The sequence below is a fragment of the Semicossyphus pulcher genome, unplaced genomic scaffold (genome assembly GCF_022749685.1).
Source record: "Semicossyphus pulcher isolate SPU_LCO1_2020_fin unplaced genomic scaffold, fSemPul1.0.p SCAF_5, whole genome shotgun sequence".
NCBI classification, from domain to species: domain Eukaryota; kingdom Metazoa; phylum Chordata; class Actinopteri; order Labriformes; family Labridae; genus Semicossyphus; species Semicossyphus pulcher.
In genome coordinates, this window is record NW_027211726.1 from 17,834,097 (window position 1) to 17,854,871 (window position 20,775).

Below are 20,775 nucleotides of genomic sequence, written 5' to 3' on the forward strand. Positions count from 1 at the left end.
AAAATAACTTTGTGAGAGCGTTCAGGCGTGCAGAGTGGAGGTGTAATCTAGAATAACAAAGAAAGAACAGGTGGCTGTGCGTTTGTTGAATTATTATTCTCTATCCTGTGAGCTTCTGTCTCTGCCTGACACTGAATATTCAGAGTATTTGTATATGCAGACATCCACTGAGGTTAGATATCAAACATTTCTTTCTCTCTGCCTTTCTCAAGGACGTTCCTGCCCTGATTGAAAAAAAATCAGCACTCCCCAATACTTCAAAATTGCCACACACGCTTTCTTTAAACACACAAATAGCACTCTCAGCTCTCAGACACCTTCATCCTCGACAGCTCTCTTTCACTCTCTCTACGTCTCCCAGACAGACATTAAAATGCAGGAATAAATTAATTCCCTAATCTCCATATAGTTAATTAGGGCGAACCAAAGTTGGGCTGTCCAGAGAGTACTCTCCATACATGACTCATTCTCAGATCAGTAATCACTTATGTGAGACCACACACACATCAGAGGACTTACACTACGGCATGATAAGTTTAATTAAGGTCAGCAGAGATCTATACAGTTAATTCTGTTCTATTAAAAAACCTACAATTATTCGCAGTTCATTTGATGTTTCATATGATTAATTGAGACAGGGAGGCAATAATAATAAACAAAATTAACATTATATCAACAACAATAAGAAGAATCAGAATAAGAATTTCATAGTGCTCACAAATTGAAATTTAAAAATGAGCATTTCAACTCGGCAAACTATAACTCTAAGATCTAAGATAACATGACGTGTTCTGATTGCAAGCTCCAGAACAGCAGAAATTGATATTAATGGGATTTTGTTTTTGTCTATTGCTACAAAGTAAAACTGAAACTGACCATTTGACATTGTTTTTGTGAGAATATTTCTATCAACCCGTCAAAAATAAGTTGTTATTAAAAGATGTAGCCTAGTGTAACACTGAGTCAAATCCCTTGGTTAAAATCAAACAAAAAAGTTAAGCCTCTGAAACTATAACTGATAGAAAGCGGAACCCTTGACGTAAGCGTCAATGCTACGGAACTGTTTTGGTCACGTACCGGAAGTAGCCAGGGTGACATTAAGGACAGGACGAAAACGAAGGCATGGTTGTGGATATGTTTTGAGAACCCATGTCCTTGTAGTTTTTCTGTATTGTTTTAAAATTTATGTGTAAGTGTTTATATTAAAGAGCGCAATGGCGGCCTGGAGCTGTCGGCTTCTTCTTCAGCGCGGAACTCGACTCGTTTCTCCGCGAGCAGCAGCTGAAAGGTAGCTAATGCTAACTGGCTAGTTGTGCTAATGTACCTGAACTAACTTCAGCATGTTGCTTAGCAATATTTTTTACATCAACCTCTTATTTGCTAATAATTTAGGTCATATTATCATATTGTCATTAAACGTGAGAGTTAGCTGCATCACTCCTCCTGCCAAGTGACGTAGTGAATTAATCACTATTGTATCCCACCTTTCCATTGCAAATATTAATATGTGGTTTTATTGTTTATCTAAGCAAGAGGATGACCGGAATATTTGTGCTTTTAAAACGTTGAGATGTTCAGTGTCTTACACTAAATACTTACATGTGTTTGTTGTAGTGGACAAAACTGATTCTGTACTGAAACAGATGAGTAATGTGTTAATAGCCATATTGGAGCAGGCGTGGGCAAACTTTGCAGTCAGGGTTGATTTAATCCTTTGTAACTTTTCTGTATCTATCTTTGACTCACTGTTGGCAGTGAATTTAAAATGAACAACTGTCTGTGAATGTGTGGGCCCGCTTATTTGTCATCAGCTAGGACGCTGCTAAATTAATTAAATGATATCTTATCAAAACTGTTGCTCCATAATTTTCTGAGAATTAACATTCCTGTGCAATTGTACTCATTCACTACATAGCCTACTGTGAAATTTGCCCCACACATTCAAATTCATGTAAATGTGCAGATTTGCTGCTTATATCTTCTGGGTGTCATTGTCATTGCAAAGACGGTCGGTTAATGCAGTCATCATTTGTGCGTATGGTACGTTGTACTATTGCAATGATTGGACACTGTTTTATGTGCAAGGCCATCATTGTCTAACTTTGAAATGATGCTCTTCCTAGTAAATAACTGCCTCTGATTCCCTGATGTTTTTGTTTGCAGTCCTGCCCATTTGGTATGTTGCGTCAGGACAGTAAAGACCACAACATGGTGTGATGAACACCTCACACAGGACAACCAGGAGTACATGAGGAAGAGCGTGGCAGAGGAACACAGAACACAAACAGCTGAAAAGCTCAACCCACTCAAAGATGAGCCCTGGCAGCGACATGAGTGGGCAGAAGGTAGGTGTCATTAGCGAGAGCTGTGTGCATCCTGAGTCCTGTTCCTTTGCTCTTACTTAAACTGTCTTCTTAATTGTCTTCTCAGGTAGTCGAAGAGTTGGGTTGATAGCCTTGAAGTTGGGTATGGCTCCTATATGGACAAAAGATGGAGAAAGACACGTCGTCACCATGTTACAGGTAGCAAGGACACACTTCTCCGAATGCGCTTTAGCTTTGCATCAAAACAGCCGCAGGTATCTTAGACATACAAATGTGTGTGTGTGATTGTCATCCACAACTAAAAGACCAGCAGTGCAGACAATAAGTCACATAAATTAGATTTAGTCTGAGAAGAATAGAAAAACCTTTAAATCTCACCTGCAGGCTTAAATCAATCATGCATCTGAAATTCAGCACGCTAATCCTCCCTTACAGCAAGGTGTAAACAGGAGATACTTTGTGACAGCTTTATTCAGATCACGTCTAAATCTCATCAACTATTCTGTCAGTGGGGTAAATTAAAAGCAAGCCATTGCTCTGAGCGTTTGCTCTTTATTTATAACAACACACTGTAGAAGGCAGAACAACAAACGCCTGTTTTAATTTCTGAAGTTTGTCAAAGTTAAGACTCTGACGATTTTCAGGTTCAAGGTCAAACACAAACTTCTGTCCGCAAATGCTGAGTCACTTTTGTCACATTTAGTCCTTTTTTTTCTCATTCAGCTGATACAGGAACAGTTTGTGCCAGATGGAAAGTAGCACATTTGAATTTAGTTTCTCAAGGTGATAGTACTCCCACCACTTTGGCATTCTAGTACATGTTTCATCAGAAGTGAAGCTGAAACTCTGCAGTAATGGTCTCATTTCTGCTTTGCTGAATAAACTTTGCCTTTCGATGATTTTCTTGAAACATAGCATGCTTTGCAAAATGTCATCTTTTTACCTGGAGGCCCCATTAATATTATTGACACAGGGGGCTTTTTTTATTTCATATTTTTTATGTTGTACATGAGGATGTAAGGGTTGCACAGTGAAACGAGAATATTGTTAATACAGCCTCTTATTTTGTTTGGTGTTCTCTCTTCAGGTGCAGGACTGCCATGTATTAAAGTACCTGTCCAAAGAAGAATATGATGGACACACTGCCGCTCTCATGGTCGGAGGGAAAAACGGATCTCCGTTCTACGTAAGAAATACAGCAGCTGTTAATGTCATAAAAATACATGTGTGAGGTTTTTGTCATAGCTGTGAATTGATGTGAGGTTACCCAGAAAATGTCATGTAAACGTTCAAACTTATATTGGATAAGTTGTGTACAGTTAAAAACACTGACAGGGTTGGTTGTTGTGAATTATATCGTAGAGCTACAGCTCCCCTTGGCTAACAGGACAATAAGCTTTTAGCTTATTGTAAGCTATCTGCCAACAACTGCACTGTTTGGTTTACTCTAACTGTCCTACTGTTGTCAGTTAGAGAAGCAGCAGGTGCAGCTATTTTTAGTAAAAAACTAACAAACAAACATTTTATTGTATCTTAAGCCTGTACAACAAAGCCAGTCAACATAACCAGGGTATCTTTTGGTAATCCGGCTTCACTAACCCGAACAAAAGCGGTTGAGCTAAGCTGTCACGCCACCAGATTATCAATTGTTAAGTCAACCCAGAGTTTCCATGAGTGTTTTCATAGCCATATGACCAATTAAAAATTAACTACAGGCAGTAGAGCAGCATATTTTACAAACTACAAGCAAACAATAATATAAGACAAAAATGAAGAAGTTAAACCCACAATAATCCACGCTGAAAGAAACACAGCTGCAGCTGCCAAAAGCATGAAAGCAGCTGGCAAAAAAAGCTGTCTGAATGTGCAAATTAAGGCTTAAAATATCACAGTCCCATCATTATGTCTCGAGTTGATCTGACTATAATTACATCTATTAAAATATCATGTTGCTGAGATTTAGTCTTATAGTGTTTATGACAGTTTGAGCTTCATTCTTTCAGCTGCAGCCGGAAAAAAGTTGTGAATAAATAGAGCATAATTAAAAGCAGTTAGTCGGCTTACTTTCATATCGTGTACGTGCAACAACAGGCTTTAGTGCTTCAATCAATCCCTGTTGTTGGATGATATCAGTAAAATACAATGGGCTCTGCAGGTCTCTGAACACTCTCGCCCTCCTCCCCTCTCCCGATCCACTCACTAAGCTCTGTGATGAAGAGACTTGATTGTTCTGTTAGGGCTGCAAATTTTTTACAGGTTGACTTCTCACTCTTGAACATAAGTAGGGGTAGGGCGATTCGTCAACCTAATCAACGTCATCGATTTGTATAACGTGTGTCGACGCGTTGCAAAAACAAAAAAGCTGAGTTAAGAGCTGGAGCACAGTAAAGTTATGTGCGTGCAGAAACTGATCTTGTCACTCATTGCTGGCGGTCTCCTAGGGCGCCACGTTCTCGGGAACGCTGGCTTGAGCCTCAAACGTTTTGGATGAAGCCCCTGTATGATGTTCAGTATAAACTCTTTCTCTCTGCTCCGCTCGTATTTACCGTCACTCCGCAGCTCTCTCTCTCTCGTACTTGCTCAACCTCTCGCACAATGCGCACTTCACGACACAAGTTACAGTGAGAGGAGAGGAGTGATGCATTCAGGTCCTGTTAGGAAAAACTCAATCTTTCAATAGAGGAGGGTACAAAGTATGCCTCTGTTATTTTGAAGTAGTACGTTCTGTTGTTTAATTAGCTCACCCTCCTCGTTTTAGGTACCTAAGTAAAAATACTGATTCTCCAGTTCAGGGAAAGGTTGGCTTTGACATACAGTGACTAAATTAATCTGTGTCATAGCAATCATTTTGAATTTAAAGTCCAGTGTTTTTCTGATCAGGCATCTGACAAATAGTCTATTATTATTCATTTTATCATTAATAGTATTGTCACACAGTGATGTGGAAATTGAAGACCAAAAACAAAGTAATCTTAAGAAAATAATCTTTAGAAGAATCGATAAATTAGTCGTTAGATTAATCGACTAATCTAAAAAAGAATCCTTAGATTAATCGAGAAAAAAATAATCTTTAGGTGCAGCCCTAATCCTCCAAAATCATCACACAGGTTAATTATTTATAGACGTATAAACACCTATAAGGATAAACGTTGGAACAGAAAGGCCCCTGCTTCGGTTTATCATTAGATGTGGAAGCAACTACAAGGGCTGAATTGAAACATGAAGTATGCAGGAATAACACATTTGGAATTTTGAGCGAGACTAAGTGCACATCTGCTGCCGTAATAGGATCATGATAAATGCCAAAATACCACTTTGCATTAAGCTAGGACACTAATGCGTCTCTAAAAGCAAAATCTCTCTAGAAAACGTACAATTTTTGCAAAGAAACTAATGAAAAACCATTTTTGCGCGCAGTAATGGGGAAGCTTTATTTATAGAAATGTAGCTTTCACAGCACGGAAAGATCATTTAATTATTGTGTGCTCGTTTATTTTGGCCTTTCAATTGACTAATTACAAACATTACTCAACATAAAAACAGCGAGTCACAGATTCTCCAGCTTCACAAGGCCGCTTTAATTGTGTTTTACACGACGGCTGAGCCATGGCAACATTTTTAATCATGATTGAGCCACAACACTAAAATGCAGTATACCTTTTTAGTAAGTCGATGAAAAGGCAATGAGATAAAAGCACTAAAATCGGGCAATTATTAAGCACTTAGTAATTTTAGCATTAGTATTCAAATCAGTAACATTTGAGAGTATCATATCTTACCCTTTCAGTCACTCTGCTTTTAATCCCCGCACAGCAGCCACAACTTGTCAGCCAGTTTTGTTCTTTTTATCTCCGTCTACATTTCACAATCATGCAAAGAAATCAAATCAGTATGACAGCTTTATGGAAACATAACTGAGTTTTGTCATTTCCGCATGCAGCATGGAGCTCATATCAGGCCTCCCAGCCCTAAGACCTTTTATGAATACAGATCCAGAGTCAGGAAATTATACTCGCTCCCTAACCATCAGTGACTGTTCCATCTTTTGGTGTCTAAATAAATGGGATCCATTAGATTTCAGTGATATGATGTCCCGCTAACAAAGACAGGCACACACACATTTTTGAAAGTGTCACTTTATGTTTGTAATAAACTCTAATCACTGCCTCAGACTGCATCAAAACTCTATTACACAAACACTGAAATGTGAAGAGGCAGCGGCGATACTGGCTATTCAGCTCGCTCTGATCCTATAGCGTTGTTAGAGAACGGTTGATTGTTTTAAAGAGTGTATTTTTAAGAGTCACCTGTTAGTATGTATGAAAGGGAATTTGTCCTTTTTAGTGTTACATCCATTTTTTTAAGGTAAAAAAAAACAAAGCGCCCGGGTGAATAAATCAACGTGTAATTTATTCATAGAGTGTCGCTAGACGTTTGATGGGCCGGTGTCGGGGTTTCACTTGTCGATTGTAGAGTGGTTTTGGATCCCTCTCACGCAGCCTCTTTACTCCGCAGTCAAAGGCAGAGTTTGTCGAAGTGTGAAGCTTTGGCAGGCTGATTTTCAGTCAACAGACGGAGAAAGAGAGAGAGAGAGTTGACTGGAGGGGGCTCGGATGAGAGCGCGCCGAGCGAAAGCAAATGTCAGAGATGCTCGCTGCCAAGTGTGCGTGCGTATGCCTGCGAGTGTCTGTTCGTGGGTTTTGAGTGTGTGTTTGGCTCTCTTACAGTCATAACAGGCCCACAGTTAATTTTGAAATGCCAAAGTCCAACTGTTCACACTGCTCATTCTTGTTTTACCACTTTATTTCAATCCTTTCATCTTTGTTTTTTTCCCCCCACTCTGAATGACAGAAGTCTGAAAAGGAGTTGGAGATGTTCAGGAATGCGGGCGTGCCGCCGAAACAGAAGGTCGTCACGTTTAAAGTGTCCGACAACGCCATCGTCAAGCCAGGTATGCACACATCTGTTAGCTTACAATTAAAGCTTTACTCCCCTTTAACACTAGTATGTAGTTGTGGACAAGTTTTGTGATGTTATCGTGTTTGTGTTGTGTTCAGGCACTCCTCTGTACGCAGCACATTTCCGTCCAGGACAATATGTGGACGTCACGGCCAAATCGTAAGTTCTGCTCTGCCAGATTTCTCTCCTCTTGGCTTCCTTTCCTTCTTCTTGCCCTCTCTCAGCTCCAACTTCCTGTTTTTAAACTCGATCACTTGTTGACCTTGAGAGACAGTCCAAACTTCTCCCTCTATATCGATTTATCTAAAGTCCACATGAATGTAAACTGAAAATAATGAGCGTGCAAACATTAATCTTCCTTGTGTTTGTGCAGCATCGGGAAGGGTTTTCAAGGCGTAATGAAGCGATGGGGGTTCAAAGGTCAGCCAGCCACCCACGGCCAAACAAAAACTCACCGCAGGCCAGGAGCTTCTGGGCCTGGAGGGGTAAGACACACACACACATAAACACACATTCTGCTTAAGAGTCTTATCCATGCCAGACATGAACAGTTGGTGTCTCATAATCCACTAATGTGAGCATGTGTGTCGTTCATCATCTGCGTCCAGGATCCGGGCAAAGTCTTCAAAGGGAAGAAGATGCCCGGCATGATGGGCAACACCTACATCACAGCTCACGGACTGAAGGTACACACACACTCTCTGAAGGACACGCACACACACTCCTAAACCTGTCTGTCCTTGAAAGCAATTTCAGTTCAATATTCCATCATCTGCCTCCTCTCTCCTGCAGATATGGAGGGTCAATACCAAGTATAATGTGCTGTATGTTAACGGCACCATCCCCGGCCACAGGAACTGCTTACTGAAGGTATAAATAATCACACACACACACAGGCAGTTAGAGAAAGTGTAAAGTCAAAGGTCAGCCGCAGCATGCTTAGTGTTCTGACAACGAGTGACCTTGCACCTGTAAAAATGCCATCACACCTGCAAGACAGTGTGATCTATCTTCATTGACACTGTGCTCGGTCAGCAGCGTGTGTGTGTGTGACTGATTTAATATGCGTGCCTCAATGATGTTAGTAATATACACAACATCCATCCTCATACTCAGCATGTTGTGGTCGCCTTGTGTGTGTGTGTGTGCACTTGGACACACGCAGCATATTATTTGTTTTGCAGACAAGCGATAATGAATACAAATGTGCATTGCATTTCACCTACCTCAGCTGTCCTACACACACACACACACACGCACACACACCGGGATCCACTTTAGATTATATTACACTTAAGGATACACATGCAGGTTAATAATGTCTGTTCATTAGTGTTTTATCATTATGTTTGCAGCCCTTAATATCTTCATGTAAATGAGGAACATATTTTTTAAATCCATTTAAGTGAAGAATCGAGCTTCAACTCCTAATTGTTGTTAATTTTGAATGCTTTGTTGCAAAATTTTGTCCAAAACCCAAAGATATTCTCAGTATAATAAAATAAAACACAGAAAAGCAAAAGGTCTTCACATATGATAGGCTGGTTGAAACACATTCTCTTTCTCTTAAAGGGCCAGTCCTCTGGTTCACTGAACAGACACTCGCAGGCATGCTGTTAGGGTCGTTGGTAACTCTAAAATTGCCCGTAGGTGTGAAAGGTTGTTTGTTAATCTCTCGGTATAGATAATGGATGGATGGATAATCTGTCAATCATACATTTTTTAGCTTACCCAAAATCTGAGTACACATTTTAGACACAGCTTTGAATAAAAAATGGTCAGCATTTAGAGAACTGAAAGAATTCCTAAAGACTCGTAATTAGCTTAGAAGGATAAATTAATGTTAGTTGTTTTTAAATAACATTTAAACATGAAAGAAAATATGATTTGGCCTTAAAGGGCCAGTTCGCTGATTATCAACCTCAGTCCTAACATGCTATTATGGGGAGCTAATGTTATTATGGTAGAAACAAAATGCAATTTGGCTCTGTGCCTTTGGAGGAGGCCATCTGCTTCTCCAGTAGTCCCTGTAAAATCTCCACCAGACTATGTAAAACACGTCATCTGGCGGAGGCCAGGGAGCTCGCTAAACTACACTTCCTCAGTCTAGGACGCCCGCCTCTGATGTCACGTCTCCTTTAAAATCGTCAGGTTTGAAATAAGGACTGCAGATCCGAAGTCTTTTTAGACTTTCAAACTAGTAAATTCTCGTCGTATTTCGGATTCTGTACCGCTCTGAGCAATTGCCTGCAGAGAAAACGGTAGTATTTCACTCCAGCGTCTCTCGCTGGGCCGTTCCTTTCAGAGGGAGGGGCGAAATGCACGCTGGGTGTTGTAGGAATGTAGAATGGGCGAAACCACAAGCTGTTTGTACAACTTTCTCCAAAGCTATGGCGCCAATTTTAAATGTCATTGCTTCTATCGATTACAGAGAACACCAGCTTTGACTGACATTGGCTTTTTCCAGGGGTGAACTGCTCCTTTAACAATGTATCAGCAATCCTAACAAGAGTTACATCACAGCTATTCCAATAAGTGTATGTATTTGTGTGTGTGTGTGTGTGTGTTGCAGGTAAGAGACACCGTCCTGCCGACCAAGAGCTCCACCCTGCTCAGGCCTCCTTTCCCGACCTACTTCACCGAAGAGGAAGGCGACCTTGATGAAGACCTGTACGACAACGACGCGTTCATTCACACAGAGCCCTCATTAACGATGACCTGACCACACACACACACACACACACACACACACACTTTACCTTTCACCTAACCCCACAAACAAAGTCTGGATCCTGTAATAAAGAGCAATTCCTTTGAAATTCCTGAGCCCCTCTAGTTTCTTTTTTTTTCTCTGTGAGATGAAACAGCGCCGAGCCTCTCTGTTTGATCCAAACAGTTATTACAGTGCCTTTACCCCGAAACCATGGTAACTGTAGGAGTGATGATGTCACTAGAGGATCCCCGAGCAGAGTGAAGGGGAAAAAAAAGACAAAGAAACAAAACAAGAGAGAAGCAGATAGTGAGGAGAAATGTGCAATATCTATGCAGGACGCAGGATAGGAGGAGGGAGGAGGTGGAAACAATGAGCTGCAGAAAACAGAGTGAAAGAGTGAGGGGAATACAGACTGAGAGGAGGGAAAGGGTACATAGGTAGGGGTGGAGGAATGATTGGAAAGAAGCCATGGAAACAAACATAAAGGAGGAGAAACGAGCAGGGTGGGAGAGATGACTGTGAAGGTGAGGAGGGCGAGTAAAGGGAGTAAAAGAGGCAGGAAAGGAGGCTGACAAAGGTTGACATTTGTGCATAAGAGGATAAATGAGGACATTAATGTTGCAGCAGGAACCGCTGGGCGCTTAAGTCTGTGTGAGTGTGTGTTCAGCACTATTTAAATGAGGAAACCTCAAGCTTCTCTGAGGGGGGAAGCTGTCAGATCCCCCCGTCCTGCACCGACCCCTCCTCGTCGTCTCTGGCGATAAATAATCAAATGAGAATCATGTCCTCCAAAGTGTTCGATTCCTGTTTAGCTTAAATGTATCCTCAAAGGCCGGCATGTTTTTCATGCCCCTCTCTCTGTCGGCCTCTGCTCTATATCTGCCACATAATTGACAGCAGCAACAACAAGGCTTTTGTTTCAAAACCCTGACAAGTGGCAGTGATGCCTCACACGATACCAAGCAACAACTCTGCGCACACACTCGCAGCATCGATGCCTCTGCCCTAATTGAAGCAACACACAACCGCCGGGCTCGGAAATGCGTAGCGTACAGTTGTTGTCTGTCACTTGGATAAAAAGATGTAAGGTGATGATTCAGTTTTGTGGCAAACAACGTCCTGCTCAATTTAACATGCCACAGCTTGTAGGTCCATAAGGCAGCAGCAGGTTCTTTGAAATGGTAATGATATCGTTTGAAAGTCCTGCACTGTGGAGCCTGCACATCATCAGGCTCTTGTGGGGGTGGACTAGAGGAGAGCAGAGAGGGGAGGAGGGAGGATGAGGAGGGGAGGGGGGGTCTGTTGCGTGTTAAAGCAGCAGAGCATAAAGAGACGATAGACTCCAGACTGGTGTGTGTGTTTGCATGAGGTAAAAGACCAGTCGGGTGGCTAGATTTTAATGCAATTATGACCTGATTCAATGGGGTGAGATTTTAGTGCAGCATCTGTAGAGTGTGATTAAGTTTTTATAGGGGCCAATAAATGTGCTTCCATATTAATAGCTAGACTGAATCCATTGCTTCATATACTACAGTACTTTCAAACATTACATCAAGGCCAACTCTCTTTACTGGACATTCAGGTTTACCTTCATTAGTGTCACTTTCAGAATGCTGCTGTCCAAACTGTACGCAGGAGAGAAGGACACCTCAAATGACTCAAAGGCCTGGGAAGTACTTTTTTAATGCATGAATATAATAATGTTCTAAATATTATATATCTAATTAACACCATATTGTAGCACATTTGCTCTGTGGTAGTACATCTGTCAATTGTGGAAGGTTGTGCAGTGGTTAGCGCTGTTGCCTCACAGCTAGGTGCCTGGTTCGAATCCCGGATCAGTCGTAGGGGGCCTTTCTTTTGCATGTTCTCCCCGTGCATGCGTGGGTTCTCTCTGGGTACTCTGGCTTCCTCCCACAGTGCAAAGGCATGCTGGTAGGGTCATTGGTAACTCTAAAATTGGCTGTAGGTGTGAAAGGTTGTTTGTCTCTCTGTAATCTCTATTTACAGATTCTACACAGAATTTTAAAATCTGTAGGCAGGGACGTGGATATCCGGGATGGCGAGCGTTCTGGTTTCCATTTGTAGTACGCTTGCAGTCGAGTAATTTGACCAAGTGACAGGCGGAACGTAATGTGGCGTAATGACATCCAGGCTCCCATCAGCAGCATTCTGACGATGATTTAGCTTCTTATTAATCTCTATAAACAGACATCTGCATGTAAGTTCAGCTAACAATCCGTTCTAGATCGAAAATTCAACTTGAGATAAATTCCTTTGACGCTGTGTCACGAAAGCCGTTCAGCGTTCAGATTTCCAGACTTCTTTGAATGCATCAGAAATGATCGATCTGACCTCGGTTCGACAAATGAGCATATTAAAAGTAGTTTTCTTCTCCTCTTGAGGACAGATCTGACAAAGCTTCATTTTGACTTTTTACACATCTGCATCATAATGTTGAAATCTCGGCAAAGGCAAGGCCCGTTAAAGTTAATCACAAGAAAAATGTGTCCCGAAGTTGCAATTAAATGACAGAGATTTCTGCTCCAAATGAACCGTCGTTCGCCCACTCTCCTCGTTGAGGACGAGCACTGAAGCAGGAGTCACAGGAAGTCAATCACATGTGAAGTCGTGTCAACCAAATACACAACAGCAGGACCAGTTTACTCCTCACACAGTGTTCTAACAGCAAAAGAGGGTCCAGCAGTTCTGTTATGCAATGTAAATAATTATATTGTGTATCTCCGTATGTCCTTACTGTAAATGCATTGATTGTCGCTGTTTATAAAGATTATAAAAGGTGCAGATGTCATTTTGTAACGACCGATCAATCGTTTTGAACGCTACCTCATTAATAACGTCCCTCGTGTACAAGCGGCCCACGTGCTGTGAACTGAATTGCAAGAGAAAATATTAAACTTTTGTAACTCGATGAAACAGTCGGCTGATGAAGACAGTCAACACAGCAGACAGACACAGAGAGAAGGAGGGGGCGGGGCCAGAAGCTGGGCAGAGAGCAGAGGTGCAGGTGTGTTGGGGGGACTGAAGCAAAGCAAAGTGATCAGATTAAAGTAGATTGTGAACTTAAAGTGAAGAAGAGAGTACAATTAAAGTGTGGCAGTCTAAATGTGATGTGTTTCTCAAAGAAATCATTGATATATGCAATTAATTGCGATCAATTAATTACAAAGCCTGTAATTAATGAGATACATTTTTTTTCACCCAACCCCCGCTGAAAAAAATCCTTGCAGAAACACTGCTATAGTCGATGCGATCTGAGATCAGTCTCTATGTGTTAGCCCCGTGATTGACTAGCAATCAGTCCAGGATCCAACCCCGCCTCTTGTCCAGTGACAGCTGGGATAGGCTCCAGCCCCCCTGTGACCCTGAACAGGATAAGCGGTACAGATAATGGATGGATGGATGGATAATCTGTCAATCATACATTTTTTTAGCTTACCCTAAATCGGAGTACACATTTTAGACACAGCTTTGAATAAAAAATGGTCAGCATTTAGTGACCTGAAAGACTTCCTTTAGACTGGTAATTAGCTTAGATGAACTTTTATTTTGACTTGGACTTAATTCCATATTTTTGCTGTAGGAGCAAATCACAATTTAAAGACACCATGCCCCAGCAAGCCTCCATGCGGCTGCCCACTGAAGCCAACACTCAGTGGAAAAAACACCCAAGTTTGCAAATCCAAACCCTGCCCACTCGCTCTCTGGCCCGTCAAACTGTCTGATATCTGCTTCATTAATTTATGTGCATTCCCTGATTGAAGAGCTAACCAACATTCGTCTAAATCCAAACAGATTGAAGAAATTACTTTAAGTTTCTGAGTGAAGGTCGGCCTGCGAGTCTGACCCCAGTGTGACATGATGGATCTCCTGCTCCCCTTCTGCTGGCTCAACACACAAGCGATCTGATTTCCATTAGTAAAGAGGACACACACACACACACACACACACACACACTCACGGTCGCTCATCCTGCCTCTCTATCTCTATCTCACACACGCGCACAATCTTTTATTGCCTCCTTAGCAAGCAAAGATTCTCCGCCGGAGCTCGTCAGCACTTACGTTGCTACTTCCATGCCAAGTTTGGCCAAAAACTGTTGAACTAACCTGCATCTCAACACACATACACACACACACACACACACACACACACACACACACACATAGATCAGTTTATGTGTGTGCGTGTTCCTTGCAATATGAATTATTGAGTGTGTTATTGGAGGGACAGCTGGCTCTTGAACACATGAACTCCCTCGGCCAGGAAGACAGTCATAAGTGTGCAGCGACGGGAGCGAGAAGGGAAATGAATGTTAATGTAATTTCACACTGACTCCACTTTCAGCAGACCATGATATTATAAACATATTAAGTGTTTGTATAAGCTCTAAAGTCAATTACCACCAGGAGTAAAATGAATTAATCTGTTTACCGGAAAAAATACTTCATTTATTAGACTGAATTCTATCACAGGCTGCAACCAGAGGGGTCTGACCGACGTCTGAAGTTTATAATCGAGTCACTGTGAGTTTGTTCTGACTCAAGCTCCTACACTGCGTCATCGTGTTACATGATGTTTTGTTTCTTTTGTTGCACATTTTTCTGAGAGAAAAAGTTACACTAATGACTCACATTTTTAAATAGTGTAGAAACATTTCTGCAAACTTTCACAGCTTGATAGAGCGCAAGTATCAGGATTTGCATTTAGGTTGTTTTTGTTTTCATATTTGCATACATTGTTTTTATATATTTGCATTCTGGGTTTTTTTGATATATTTTAATGCTGTTTTTTTAAATATGGATAGTTTTTTTTATTTTTGCATGCTGGTTTTTAATATTTGCATTTTGTTTTTTTCAAATTTGAATGCAGTTTTTTCATATTTGCATGCTGTTTTTTTAATATATTTGCATGCTGTTTTTTTAATATATTTGCATGCTGTTTTTATATATATATTTTTAATTTTTGCATGCTGTTTTTTTAAATATTTGGACGCAGTTTTGTTTTGTTTTTGGCTTTTTGCCTTTATTCATAGGACAGCTGAAGAGAGACAGGAAATGCGGGGAGCAGAGAGTGGGGGATGACATGCACCAAATGGATCGGCAGACCGTGAGTCGAACCTGCGATCAGTGCGACGAGGACTGTAGCCTCTATATATTGGGCGCCTCTACCAACCAGGCCAAACCGGCGCCCCATTGGACGCTGTTTTTTAATATATATTTTTTATATTTGCATGCTGTCTTTTTTTTTCGACGTTTTTTTATATTTGCATGCTGTTTTTCATATTTGCACACTGTTTTTATATATAGTTTTAATATTTGCATGCTGTTTTCATTCGTTAATCCACTAAAAGGTATATTTTCAAGACTACATTAGGAAATAGAGGAAGACCTCTGCTTGTAATTTCACATGCACATCTATCCCCAATCACCCCTCTAAGCCTCACTGCCGGTGGCCCTGCTGTGCTGAGCCCCTCCCAGTTGTGCACACCTGCGTCTCATGAGTGCACATGTGTGTGTGTGTGTGGTGCGTGTGATGCCTCCCACCCTGGTTGGTAAATTTGGGTTCCTTCCTTCCAGCAACCACTGGGTGAGAGCAGGGTGCAGCCTTTGGGTCCCCACCTTCCTCTCCACAGGGGCTCCTTTCCTGCCCTCGGATATGTTTTGTGTGTGTGCGTGTTTGGCTCTACTTATTTGACCTAACAAAAGCAGTCTCTCTCATTACCTTTCATTTTCTCCTTCTGTCTCTCACTCTCCCCTCAGTGAAAGCACACACTGGATCTGAGAAATCTCCGTTGTTTCAAGGACCTGTGAGGGAATGGAAAAGTAGAGTTGGCGTGAGACTAAAAGGGGTAAGGTAAGTTTGGGAACAAAACGTCTGCAATCATCCTTTACTTCCCATAGTATCAGCATGTACTGTAAAAGTGTGCACTGTTCTGTGGGGTTTAAAGAAGCTAAATGTTGCGACTGGGAGGTAAATGTCAGCGGTTTTCAGCCGGAAACCTTCACCACAAGAATGTGGCGACGGGATATCGAGTGAATCAATATGGAAGCCGAGGGAGGAGGCTGCAGGTGGGGGGTAAAGAGAGAGAGAGAGGGACGTTACCGCAGGTGATAAACAAAATGACAGCAGCAAAAGGAGAGCAAGACGAGAGGAAGAAGGGAGAAAAGTGAGAGATGATTTCAAGAGGAGCTGTGTGACCTTTGACACTCGGTGAGCAGGTTAATCTGTAACATGAGGGTGTGTTTTGTTGGGGGGATTAATAAAGACTTGCCTCACTGTGTATACACATTTGGTGTATTGATAATTTATTGGGTTTAATACTAAATAAATTGCACTGACTATCAAATAATGAAACACCTCACAAAGTGCAACAGTGTAATTGTGTTTGTATAACAGTGGAGCTCTATGGCATAGAACAATGGTTCTCAACCTTTCGTAAGCGCACCTCCCCAGAATAATCAAGGTGTTTGCAACAACTGCCTATAGCTGCTTGGTTAAGCACGATAATGTGGCACAAAGCTGCCAAAATGAGTTATTTTGTGTCCAATCAGAACTCGTGCACGCACACGTTGGCTCTCACACACATTACACACTAATTTAAATCTATTCTCCACAATCATCTGGCGACCACCTGAAGTTATCTCTGGATCCCTGTGGAGGTTGTGACCCCCAGGTTGAGAAGGCTCTTATACATCAGGTATGGGTTGCACAATAAATACTTGTTAGTCAGATAAACTCATTGGTCTTTTTGTGGGATTTGCTGACAATAAAAAAAGTTCACTCCACTCCTAAATTACACAAACACATAAACATGGTTGATTCTACATGTGCAGGAGATATGTGCTGTCACAACCCCAATACAAGGAGATGAATACAATTCTGTCTGTGTTGCTCAAAGCATCAAAATACATTTGAACAAATCCAACCCAAACTATACGCATGGCTGGATACCATGTGTATAGTTTAGAAGATAGCTTTCTCATATTTATTTAAGTGTAATGACCCTTTACGATGCCGTTTCTCAAAAAAGCGCGCACACTCCTCTCGCACACACCCACACACACACTCAAAGTGATGACATTTCTCACTCCTGAATAGAAAGCCATTTAGACGGACTCACAGAGAGGAGCGTGCACAAAAGCTACCACACAAAGAGACCAGGAGACAGACAGAGAGCAGGGGGTCTCCTTGCATTGTTCAGAGTAAAATACATTAAGAAAGGATGATTTTAAAATACAAAAAAATGTGGAGTTTGTGTATTTATCGGCTGTGAACTAAAGATGAACTCTATCAGATTATTATGGTGTGTATTTTAGATTAGAACGCACATTTTCCTTGTGCCTGAAAGTAAACAAACAGATCAAAAGAATCGAGAATCAAAGCTTTGTCCAAAATTATTAAAAATCGAATTTAGTTTGGTAGGAAAACACACTGCAGTGTGTGGGTATTCAACTAATTATAAAAACCTTCATCTGCTGTGAAGGCATCTCAGGAGACCTGTGAGTGCGTGCGTGTGTGCGTATGTGTGTTGCAGGCAGGAGGGCGGGCAGAGTGGGAACAAGTGAGAGAAAATTACATCTGTTTTGGGTCAGCAGAAATACTTTATAGCCCCATTTAAAGAGACAGTAATGACGCTGACAACTGGCAACGCACTCAGGTAGTCCACACACATACACACAAGTTCACATTGAGCACAGCATTACCTGCAGATGACATTTTATTCATCCTGCACCCAAACACACCTGTGCTCCATCTCAGCTCTCATCTCCTCCCCCTGCGAAGCTTAAGATCATCCCGATACCGTCATGATAACAATATCAATTATCACAGCATCATGTTGAATCAGCACACACTCCCTCAGTCGACTCACAGAATGCTAATCAAGATGCAGATCAGTGGTTTCAAAGTGCCAGAGGATCTTATTTGGATCTACAGTAGCAGTGAAGGCAGGACTGTGAGGCAACGCTGCCGCTCAGTGGCTCGTACAGGAGCTGCACGCAAACACACACGCACACACACACAGAGGGAGAGAGAGAGAGAGAGGTGTGGTGACTTCTAACAAATTTGTCATATTAATAAAAAAGCCTTCAAATGCATTTTTCACACACGTTCTTCACTCGTTCAATATTTTCAGTCACGCACAGAAAAAGCCCAAGAGGTGATTTCAAGGTAGGTTTGTTCAGTAAGACTGTTTACACACGACCAGGCACCAAATTACCGCCGGGTGCTGTGCTCAAATTCAATTATTTCACCTTTGACCCCTGCTGCTTCTGACCTTTAAAAGAGCAAACAGTACGTGATGCGACCAGAAGCTAAAATAGGTAGTAGAGGAGGTATGGAAGAGAAACTCCCTGAAAAATCAACATTAAATCATCATTTTTTAATTGTCGTCCAGAAACATGGAGACTAGCTTCCTTGAGCTTTTTATGTTATGTTGTTTTGTCACACCCTTCATTTTGGCTCAGTTTAGGCAAAAAAACTACATGGTTATGTTAGGGGAAATATCTTGGCATAGCTACAATGACCCTGTCTGTCATGTATTCTCCCTGTTTAATGACCTATTTAATTTATTTCAGTGTTAAGTCGTCATTTTCTGTTTTACTGTCACTTTCCTTTCCCTTTAATGGAGCTTTACCGCCTGTATTTGTGTGTTTTCTCGCCTGCTTGATTGTGCACCTCGCCCTAATTGTTTTCACCTGGTCCTTGATTAGTCTCACCTGTGTCTGATTACCCTGACCTTCCCAAGGTTCAAAGTGCCATACTATACTAGCAGTATGTACTGATTTGGCAAAAATGTAGTATGTAGTATGCAAACAAAAGCAAAATGTGCAGTATGCCAAAAATACCCGGAAGTCGTACTGATTCAGAAAAAATCTCCAGTATGCATCGGACCAGTCTGCCTCACCTACTGTATCCCACAATGCAAAGCGCTGGAACGTCACAACAGGTTTAAATGGCAGACGGCAGCAGAAAGAGGCACTATAGCTAAAGAAGCAGCTTTTTGCTTTTGTTGGGCTATTGTTTACTTCTGCTTTCCAAAACCGGAAACTGGCGCCTGGGGTTGCATACTGCAAAATAAAGTTGAACAGCTACGTACTACATACATAGTATTTGATACAAACACAGCATAGTCTTCTGTTTCTGTGCTAGTGTTTAACCTTTTTTGACCATGTTTTCTGGACCTTGTAACCTTTTTATGATGGTTATAATTCCTACCTGTTTTCCTTTGACTATTACAGTAAACCTCTTTTACTTTAGTAAATTCTTCTTTCTGCTTTTGGGTCCTCAAACTTTGTATTTAACACTCAAACCTGTTTCACATATCCATTGCCCCTGACCACCCAATAAACCTTTTCCTGTCTTTCTACATCACTTGGAGTTTCTCTGAGCGTCCACAATTGAATAAATGACCGTTGAAAGCTGGTAGCGTCTAACGCAGATGCTGAAGGGTACCTTGCGTGTCTAAATGAGACACAGGACCTTGACAAAGCATTTGTATTTACCTGCAAATGAGAATGGGATGCTTTAACTCACAATGGTGCTCAATTGGCCTCTACAAATGGCTCTGTTGCTGAATTTGTACTAACTGCAAGTCTTCCACTCTCCTCTCTCAGTTTTCCTCATTAATATAATTTATTTTATCAATACAATGCACTTAAGTGCAACAAGATACAACACATGGAGGCTTTTTAAAGAGTAACTTAACACCAAGCTGAAAAGCAATATTTCTTTGTCCTTCTGGCTTGAAGTTCAAAGCTTGGATCATCTTTCATGGTTGTGGTTGTTGTTGTTGTTGTTGTGTGGTCACAAGTGTCCTCTGATGCACACAGCTACTCTGAAAGATCTTTAATAATCTACCTGTAACTATCAGCAGCAGATTGTTGTTTCAAAAGTATCAGCTGCTTTTTAATTAGTTTACATTTATTTAGCTTATAACTCTATTATAATTAATGAAAATAAAGTGGACTACTTCATCTATAGACCCATAGATGTGTCATTTCTTCTACTGCAACTGAATTCAACAAATTCAACACATTTTTTATTTTAAATAACAACAAAAAAATCACTTTTTGTAGAGCAGGTCTAGACCGAACTCTTTGTATTAATAATTCAATTGAATTGAATTTAATATTTATTTGAGCTTTCATGCACCCATAAAGACACACAATATCCAGGAAAACTTAAACTCAAAGTGAAACTACTTTAGTGTCAGGATAACTTCAGAGTGAAACTTTTGAAGGTCACTGATCTAGAAAAGATGGTGCGGCAATTCTTTATGCTCAACTGACATCTAAGGACACACTGAGGACAAACTGTAGGCACCTCGCAGGGGGAGCGGGACAGGAGAGCTCTTCAGAGGCTCTGAGAGAGTCAGACACTCCTCTTTGAAACCTGTCAATTACTCCTTTCATTCCAGCATGGCCTATTTCTTTTGAATGAGAAAAGCAGGAAGGATAACTTCACCTTCTGCTGATCCATTTTGGAATGAGAAAGTGCTTTTTATTCAGGAAAAAGTCAGAACAAAAGAGTTGAAACACTGCAGCCTACAGCTTTAAACCACCACAGAGGAGGAGGTCACATTGAGGGAAATATGTTGGATGTGTGAAATGAAATGCTGAAAGAAACAGAGGTGCTTTCAGCTGCCGGGGAAGACCAGATTTAAGTCCAAAGAGGAGAGAAGCACTATCATTACTCCTGATAGTATAAATAACAGAGGAATAACATGAGAAAAAGTGCAGAAGAACTTGCAGAATA

General features: G+C 41.2%; 1 protein-coding gene across 1 annotated transcript; it reads left to right on the forward strand.

The window, feature by feature from the left end:
• Window positions 1–1,088: 1,088 nt before the first annotated feature.
• On the forward strand, window positions 1,089–10,083 carry mrpl3 (mitochondrial ribosomal protein L3). Its single transcript, XM_069681863.1, has 10 exons — window positions 1,089–1,288; window positions 2,164–2,345; window positions 2,431–2,522; window positions 3,412–3,510; window positions 7,176–7,275; window positions 7,382–7,442; window positions 7,657–7,768; window positions 7,892–7,969; window positions 8,076–8,153; window positions 9,856–10,083. Exons 1-10 carry the CDS (start codon window positions 1,215–1,217, stop codon window positions 10,003–10,005), a joined length of 1,026 nt encoding a protein of 341 aa, XP_069537964.1. The 5' UTR covers window positions 1,089–1,214; the 3' UTR covers window positions 10,006–10,083.
• Window positions 10,084–20,775: the final 10,692 nt, after the last annotated feature.